The 9,464-nt window shown below is 43.6% G+C and overlaps 1 protein-coding gene across 1 annotated transcript; it reads right to left on the minus strand.

Moving 5' to 3' along the window:
* Nucleotides 1-771: 771 nt before the first annotated feature.
* LOC147199308 (BTB/POZ domain-containing protein 3-like) lies at nt 772-8,921 on the minus strand. The gene is made up of 4 exons (XM_086122648.1): nt 8,028-8,921; nt 7,333-7,423; nt 5,778-5,896; nt 772-2,867 (listed from the first exon to the last, which is right to left on the minus strand). The coding sequence occupies exons 1-4, from the start codon at nt 8,336-8,338 to the stop codon at nt 1,835-1,837; spliced, it is 1,554 nt and encodes a 517-aa protein (XP_085978774.1). The 5' UTR covers nt 8,339-8,921; the 3' UTR covers nt 772-1,834.
* Between the last annotated feature and the right edge of the window lie 543 nt (nt 8,922-9,464).

Here is a 9,464-nt window from a genome sequence, read left to right on the forward strand (position 1 = left end):
TTCTCCACGTGCCTGTGTGGGTTTTCTCCGGGTATTCCGGTTTCCTCCCTCATTCCAAAACCATTCAAGGCAGGCTAATGGAACACTCTAAATTGTCCTGAAGTGTGAGTGGTTGTTTGTGTTTGCGCACTGCAATTGGCTGGCAACCAGTTCAGGCGGTACCCCGCCTACTGCGGCTCCAGCACCCCGGCGACCCTTGTGAGGATAAGTGGTTTGGATAATGGATGGAGAGATGCATTAATGCTGCTTGACTTTACCACTATTAGACTTCAGTCTGTTTACATGCATTCATGAAGTATCAAGCGTCAATAGAGTATCATCTGTCATTTATGGAAAGGACTGGAAAGCCACCACGGGGTAAATTTTTGGAATATGTTCAAATCGGAATGATGTGAATTGAATGAATTATGTGGAAGTATAGGTGCACATAAAAAAAATTGGGAGGAATAATAAGTTTAATGCCGTTTAGAAAGCACATACTGTATGTGTGAAGGCTTTTTTCCCAACATATGAAAGGGCAGCACTATTTCAAATGAATCAATCGTCACTTTTCATAATTGACGTGATGGAGAGTATTGCTGACGTCAGTCTCGAGCTTGTTGTAGAATTGTTGCTGTCGTAAATAACTAGCCTTTCATGAAAAGTGACAAGGAGGAACCTGTGAGATTTGAGGTTACATCCAGGCACCTTTCCTAACCATTTGTAGAATTTGATAGGATAGGAAATAAAATTTCCTAGGCAAAAAATGAGAATTCAAAGAGGTCCAATGAGTAGCTTTGTTGTTCTTTATTTGCTTCATCAACAATCATCCACATTCAGTAGTCACCCCGCCTGTAAACACCATCTTTCGTCCTCATCAGACCAACGTGGATGTTTTTAATGCCATATTTTAAATTTGAGTCCCCCAAAATATCTGGGAGAACTGAAAAAAATAACCTCTGGTTACAAAACATCAGTGCAATGCTGCAACACAGTACGCACACTTTACGTGTGCTTCCCCCACCCGCCTCACACACACCCACACACCAATCCACTATTGATCTTGTCCCTGTGAAACAAACCTAAGGTGCAAAAACAATTAGCAGTACACATTAGGCTGCAATGCAATACGACATGAATGGGGATAACTTCACTTTTTAATGATCATTTATGTATGTTTACTGCGGGCATAACAACACTGATGGTGTTATAGTGAGAGGGGTGATTGTAAGTGCAGAGCAACATGCTACAGTGAGAAACAAGTGTCTCATCGTGCTCTCTAATCTAAGACCTCTCATCGTTAGTAGATTCAAAGTACCAAAAAGCAGAACAACCACTCAAATACAAATGCTTGATGAGTGTTAAACACAGTGCTTTGACTGTAAGTATATGTATTTATATTCCCCTCTATTATAATGCTGACAATCCAGACAGATAATCGCATGAAATACTTATTAGAGAATACAGAAGAATGTGATGTAGCGCTGCTATATATGCGAACATGGATGGAAATAAGAAGTGTACTGTAGCTATTCATCATAAAAGCTATTTCTGAGGTCATCCTCAGACATGAGTGTGCCCTCATAAACGTTTAACAATTTACATATATTCATATGTACATACACATCAAGTGCAAGATAGATTTCTCATCATTATCTCCAGTATATTTCTGCACGCCAACATTTGGAGATATTTCTAGCCTTCATCAGGGAAACCAGTCATCTAAATTACACATGACACACTTAAGATGTTTTTTGTTTTTTTTTATAAGTCAAAGAGTATATAACAGTGGTAGAAAAAATAAATACCAGGCCACACTACACAAAGTCCTCGTTGTTCATTTCAAGTGCAAACGTTAGGCGTAGAAGATAAGTTCAGGAATCTGACCTCCTTGCACCCCTGTGCCATTCGTGCTATCTGACGAGCACTGGAATTGAAATGTCACCTTCCCACACTGCACCTCTGTCATGCCTTCCTGTCCAAAGTAGCTGAGCTCATTGCCATCAAGAACCACACTGGCGGTGTAGAAGGTATCAGGCTCGATCTGCACCGGGTACTCAAACCACACGGGGAAAGTGTTGCTGGAGCCATCCGAGAAGTATTTGCTCAGGTTTTGTCCCATCAGCACTCCTTGGCGTTTGAGTTCTATCTTGGCGCTATACTCGGTTGACCCGCAGCTGGAGCCGTAGAGTCCGAAACCGGCGATGAAAACTCTTTTGTCCACAGCGAACTGGATGCTGTCGCAGCGGCCCCGATAACGCCACTGATTGCTTCGGTAGGCGCAGGACTGGAACCTGTGGCAGCGCTGGGGTGTCAGGCCCTTCCTTGGCTGGCTGGCAAACTGAAGTTCAGGCTTCTTGGCAGCTGTGTACCAAAGGAAGATGTCGTTGGTCTCATTAAGGGTCAGCACGCCCGACTGGGCCGCCCCATTGGCAAAGTCATCCAGAGCCATGGTGGGGATGCGTATCAGGTACATGGCCTTGCCCAAAACCTTCCGCTTGTTGTCAGTGGAGGAGGTGAGCTCCTGTCTCTGACACTCTGCTTCAGCCCAGCTGAGTGCCGCCTCGAAGACAACGATCTCTTTAGCGTTGAGTGTCTCTCGCTGAAGGATGCTCTCCAGGGTCTGGGAGTCGATGTCGCAGAAACCCTCGGAGCGGAGCGCCAGCTCGGCCTGGGCGTCAATCACATCCCAGCAGCGCTGAGTCAGCTCGGGCTCTTCGAACAGGCAGCTCTGGGAGAGCAGCACGCAGGCATTCTTGGCGCTCAGGCTGGTCTCCAGAAAGTTCACGCAGGCACGTGCCAGGTGGGGTACAATGTACTTTTTAGCAGCGTAGAGAGTGGCTAAGACTGTGTCAGCACTTAGGTCAATCTCGTCACAGTAGATGTACCTGTTGACACAAACATGCCGTTTGCTGTGATGAACTATTACATTGTACTGGAAAGCATGCAACTTTGGAAGCAAGGACTGAAGCTCCACAGTGGCACCTTGACTGACGGACGCCTAGCTTCTCACGTCGTTCACAAAGCTGTGCCACTTAAAGGCAACTCAAACACACAAACCTGTCTCCATAACAAAATCTTTTGGGGGCTTCAGCAGATGAATGTCCTTTCATTTTACTTTTTTTTTTTTTTTCATTGGTGAAAATTGATTGGACATGTGGGCCTTGATTTTTACTTTAATGTGTTCCTCGACCAATTTTGTTACTCATAACACTTGCATCTCAGGTCATCTTTCTCTTATGAAACAAATGGAAATGACATTAATCCGTTCTGGACCCACAAAAATCAAACACTTTCAATTGTGATTTTTTAAAAAGTAAAAAAAAAAAAAAACATTCAACAGTATTGTATTTTCTAAAACACCAGATAGACAGATGGATAGCTTCAGTGCCCATTCACATTGTGCTCCTGCGAGTGTACCCATCTTGGCTACCACGGGGCAGTAAAATCCAGACACTCATAGTACATAAGAGTTTCCCAACCCAGGAAGCTACAGTAATAGTATTTTTTAGAGAGGATAAAAAATACATGCTTGTGAGTATTGTTATATTATCTGCCTATTGCTCTGTGTTGCTGTACCTTTTGTGTTGAAATATGCATTGCCTAAAGCATTGTCTGCAGTGTCCTGCTACATCGCCTTAAAGATGAAGTGGATAACATCTTGAGGGAAGAGCAAGCCGGTTTCAGGAAGGGAAGGTCTTGCGCCGAACAGATCTTTACCCTTCGAAACATCATAGAGCAGTGCCAAGAACTTCAGACACCACTCATGATCAACTATATCGATTTCAAGAAAGCCTTCGACAGCATCCACCGGGAGTCACTGTGGCAGATCGTCCAGCTGTATGGTGTACCCCTCAAGTACATCAACATCTTCAGGTCATTGTACAACAACTCAACCTGTTATGTCAAAACCAACAGTGGCACAACTGATGATTTTGACATTGTCACTGGTGTAAGACAGGGTTGCATTCTGTCACCCCTACTCTTCATCATCATAATTGACTTTGTGATGAGGAAGTCCATCACAGGGGAAAAAGTTGGTATCAAGTGGGGAGGGAGCAGACTAGCTGACCTGGAATTTGCAGATGATTTGGCTCTGTTAAGTCACACCCAGCCCGCACTCCAGGAGTTGACCAACAATCTGCATGAGCACGGAGTTAAGGTCGGTTTACGAATTAGCCAGGAAAAGACCAAGGCCATGGCCGTCGGACGGCACCAGCACCTTCAACCACTCACTCTACACCAACATGACATAGAGTACATTGACAGCTTCACATATCTTGGGAGTAACATCTCAAATACAGGTGGTGTGGAGAAAGACGTCAACAGTAGACTTGGTAAAGCTGCGGGAGTGTTCCAACGCCTCCGCAACATCTGGTCATCGAAAGCCATCACTACGACCACCAAGCTACGCCTCTATATGTCCGTGGTTATCCCAACAGCGATTTACGCCTGTGAGACATGGATGAAGACAGCCAACATTACCAACAAGTTAGATGTCTTTCATCGGCGTTGCCTGAGATCCATCCTGAGGATCTCATGGAGAGACCACATCACCAACGAGGAGGTGATGAAGAGGGCAGGAGTGGCTGAACTGTCAGACATTGTCTCTGAAAGGAGAAGGAAAATGATCGGCCACGTACTCCGGCTGCCAAGAGAGAGACCGGCAAGTGTGGCCATGGACTGGATGCCAGAGGGTGGAAAGAGGAAGAGAGGTAGGCCAAAGAAGACGTGGAGACAGACTGCCAAAGAAGACCTCAGTGAGATGGGTGTCAGCTGGCATGGAGCAAGAAGGGTCGCCAGTGACCGGAACAAATGGAGGAGGCTCGTCGCCCAATGTTCCAAATAGGAGCGGGCGGAACTAACTAACTAACTAAAAGCATTGTACTGTAACTACGACAACATCAATATTAGTTTCTTTAGCCTATCTCTGCCATTTGAAATGTGCTTGAGGATTCGGTGAGTGGACTTTCGTAAGTTACATCATTTGATTAAATACACAATGTGCAAGTCTCTTTGTTTTATGTTTTATACTTCAACTCGGGATGGCAATAAACAGTTTAATTGAAGCACTTGGGCTTTCTTGAAAAGCATTGTTTACTATCTGCTGCTTGTTGTGCAGTTTGATGCCACCATTCTGAGCTCGTACCTTCAATGTTTGCTCACCACACAAGACAAAAGGTCCACCAAGCAATAGCTCAAACGTGGAAGAGCTCATATGCTGGTCTCTCGTAAGTCGAGGTTGCATTTTACGAGTAATTTGAGTTACAATCTAGGTCACGGAACCAATAAAACTCATAAATCCTTGTACCACTGTGCCTTCACAAGCAAAAATATTGGATTCATGACTCCATCCACTCCAATAGGTTTGACGTGTTCATATACACATTATAATTTTATGCGAGTGTGCCTACTGATTGAACCTGTCAGAGAATTGTTCATTTAAAGAATATGTGGATTATATCATTGTGGTCTCTTGTGGTGTAAAACTCCACATCTTTTTCGTGTCAGTAAACTTCATAATCCTATTTGCTTTGCTTAATTAAGTACTAAAATATTTTAAACAGCTCCCGGTATGATTCAGTGCCCTTCTGTCGGACTGTACAATACAACCACCATATTAAATCAACAGGACTGTTTAGTCACTAAATCCTTGATAGTGTGACATATGAAAGATTCAAGGAGACAATCCAGCCGTGACGTTGACTGAGAGAAATGTTTCAAATCTTATTCCATGAGCATAAAGACCATATGACAAAAGGTCAATGGTAGAAATGTACAGAAGAGAAGATCCTTACTTTAACATTGCCAGAAAGGCAGCTGGTTCCACATCTGGAATATGAATCTCGTCATCGTTTTCAGCCAGTTCACCATAAAACATGGCGTGAAACACTGAGCTGCCCACAGCCAAGACATACTGTGAGAAAATGGAAAAAGACACGTATTAATTGGTTCACATGAAATGTGATTTAAATAAGAGACACTTTGACCTTATAAACTTGATTAGTTGTAATTTAACTTGAATACAACACTGTACTACTATGTATTTAAAGGCACAGCTATTGAACGATTTCCCCAGTGGTAATTACTGAAGGTTGAGTTTGTTCGGTTTCCCTTATAATGAGCAGTGCTCAGCCAGATAGAGCGGTATTTACCCTCAGGATGAAGAGGCTTGTTTCTAACAAACAAGATTGCATCTGATAGACATTAAATGAATCCAAATGCACCATTGAATAGTGAAAATTCTATTTCCTGAAATCAATGACTAATCACAGCTTGACTGAATCGGCTGTAACCTAATGCTAACACTAATTTTAGAAATGAGAACAAATCCATGAACGACGCTACACATTCAGCTCATCTGTTGGGGGTACTCTTAATACGAGTGGGCAAAATACAGTGAACCCAATCTTTGTTACAACACGAGCATATTCAGACACTAAAGATTTTTTTTTCCAGAAAGTGAGGTCAATTGTAATGATCTTGGCTATATTGGCTTTTGGCTATAAGTGCCAAACGAAAATGATTAAAAAAAAGGCTGCATTAACCATCATTAAATTCAACTGGCATAATGTTTCAGCTTTTAAGTGCAGTCAAGTCCCTCTTGGACATGTCCCTCCATAACTGCCTTCGCAAAGTTATCTGCAGCCAGCAATTACAGATTATGAATCTAGGTCTCATATACTCACGGAAACCCCCCCAAAAAAACTCACATTGGGTCATCTGAAAATACAGAGGAGTCAGCTGTGTGCTTTTCACAGAAAAAAAATTATCACTTGAAGTGAATTTTACATTCAAATAGTGTTTTTCAGTGATGCCCATTGTCCAGACATAATGTGTAATGAATCATTTATGGTAACATCTTGGAACACAGGCTTGAGAGGGGAAATCAGACTAAGACGCCGGATGGCAAAAAAAAAAAAAAAACATTCTCGACAAGCACCCAAGTTGCAAATAGGCTTGATTATAATAAAGACTGCTCCTTATAAATAAATTGTGTTGCAAATTCAGAATATATTCTGATTATCCACTCTATGTGATTGCAGCGAGCTTTGAGTTGTGGCTGTGTGGTGTTAGATTAAAGTTGAAAGCAGTAATTGAGCCCTACAAATTCTAAAGGAGACCCAAAAATGTCAAATGCTCTTGTGCGGAACGAATGGGGACTAACCCCACTTCCTTTTTTCATTCAGACTCATTTACATAAATAATTGATTCTCTCGAATAAGCATACTGTACTGCACGTGGTGCCGAAGTGAGAGTGGTGCACAAAGGTTTTGAGTTCCATGAAGTGACGAGCAAGGTTTATGAAATGCTGATGTTGTTTTCCACTTAATTGACAAATAAAATTCTTACTCTGTGTCCTGGCAGGCGCTTGGTCCTTCCAGGCTGACCCACCACAAAGTGAACATCTGCCATCAGCTCATTATTGTACATTACGGAATTTCTGAAAATACGAAAAGAGAGAAAACACATTGAAAGAGAATTTGTATGGCGTACGTGTAAGACAAAAAAAGGCAATTTAAACGTGACGAAAAAAGTAAAGCACCAGAATATTGGGATGACTTGCTATATCTTTGAACAAGGAGTTGCTTATGCATTTTCTTCTTCTTTGACTATGAAATTTAGGGTTGCACAAAGTGTGGCGTTTCATAAGCGAGAGAAAAACGAAAGCGGTCAACAAAAAGGCCCAACAATGAAGCTGTGTTCATGTATTATTGAGCATAGGAGCACTGTGGTAGGTAAACAAAATGTTCTGGAGAGACAACAACAAAGCCCAGTCAAAAAAAAAAGCATTTTGCACCGGACAGCTGGAATCTTTTGCCATGTGGCCAAAGTAAATATTTTAGGAAAGAACAATCTGGGCCTGTTGTGCATATAAAGTCCACCTCATGCCCGTCCAGCCTCTGTTAGAGCGTCAAAGTCTGCAGGCACAAAGGTGGTGTCAACGTGAATAACTCCGGCAGATGAATTTTTATATTATGTTTCTTTCTTCCTTGTGGAGGAACCATAAATGTGTCTGCTGTTGTATTGCTGCTGCGGTTGCCTACCTTTCTCTGATGGTAGAGTAGAGTCCTTGCCAGTTACAGTTATGTATGGTGTTATTGTTGTTGATGTTCTGCTGCTGGTACTGTTGCACTGTGGTGGCAGGTGCCGTCTTTTTGGTGGGGAATATGTCTGCTGCCATCTTCTTCTTCTTCTTGTTCCTCAGAGTGATAATCTCATAGCAGACTGGGGGCAGTTTGGGGCTGCCACTGGCATTCCCCTTCTTGGAGCTTTTGCTTGACTTGCTTTTGACTGACTCAGGCAGCATTAAGAAGAAAGTCAGACATTTCATGTTCCTTCCCTTGGCATCGACCATGAGTGTGTTCAACTGCTGAGCAGTGGAAGAGCGCGCAGAAAGGACATTCACCGGGAGCAGACGGCTGCGATGGGGGACCTGGGAAGATGACAGCGCAGGTTGCCCGACTCGGACGCAGTGCAGCACTCACTTATCCACTAGGAGACTTCCAAACTTGCTTGTCTCTTTATTTCTCTGTGGCGGCACGTCCGGACTTGTGATTCACTTTCTTCCTGGGTGAACTTCGATCTGCTCTTGGGAATCCCATTGCTGATTCGGGGTGATGAGACCCGCTCTTGAAATAGCCTCCCCCCCGCCCCCTTGTCGCTCTGCTGAGGGCTGCTCTGACAGCCCCAGATTTAGTGCTGCTGCAGTGGTGCTCAGACAGACAGCGACGATGCCTCGATCCCTCTCGTCTCCCACTCTTACTGCAGCTGTGTCGTTCTTCACAGCTCACGCTCTCCTCTTTGGAGCGCTTACACATTCTCGTCAGCACTTCCTTCTCTTGCTTCCTCCATGAGCGCAGTCGTCATTCTGGATGCTGCGTTGGTGGATGCTGCGCTACTCTGCCTGGCCACTCGTTCTGCTGACTACGGTGATTAAATGGGAGAGCATAGAGGAGACTGCGCTCCAGCCCACTCGTCACTCCCTCCCCCCCTCCCCACTACCACCCTCACACAGAACTCCTCATAACGCGGCCAATGGCAGCGCAAAGCTTTCTTGATTGGCTCATGCAGGAGAGTGCAGCACATACTTGAATATGTAATTACGAAAGTCTCAATTAAAGAGGCAGCTATCTGTCGCTGAAATGATCTATTCACATTCAGATGTACTTCCTGTTTGCATTATCTAAAACCATCACGTTTAGGGTAGAATTTGAAAGGGCAAGGCTGATACGGGGCTCTCTTGAGGGGCTCTTTTTCATGAATTGATGAACTCTCTTACATTTCTCGCTCCTTCAAAACAGCTTTCTTATGACACCTTCTTAGATAAGTCAACAACATTCAGTGGATCTGATTGACTGTTAACTTATTAGAGGGCTTCACAAATACCTGTCTTCCAGCTATTACTGAATGAACCGCTTTATGCAGTTATGCCCAAACTCATTCATCTTCGATAATAATGACATTTTCTATGTGAAGTTTGC

Source organism: Hippocampus guttulatus, chromosome 10 (genome assembly GCF_054856545.1).
Source record: "Hippocampus guttulatus isolate MCC_2025c chromosome 10, RoL_Hgut_1.0, whole genome shotgun sequence".
Lineage (NCBI taxonomy): Eukaryota > Metazoa > Chordata > Actinopteri > Syngnathiformes > Syngnathidae > Hippocampus > Hippocampus guttulatus.

Bases quoted from the DNA above. Each gene is read 5' to 3' on its own strand.
- LOC147199308 (XM_086122648.1), bottom strand. From the start codon at position 8,338: ATGGTCGATGCCAAGGGAAGGAACATGAAATGTCTGACTTTCTTCTTA. The intron at 7,424-8,027 runs GTAGGCAACCGC...TCGTATTTTCAG, and splicing joins TACTCTACCATCAGAGAAAG to AAATTCCGTAATGTACAATA. The intron at 2,868-5,777 runs GTAAGGATCTTC...TTGTGTCAACAG, and splicing joins GCCTTTCTGGCAATGTTAAA to GTACATCTACTGTGACGAGA.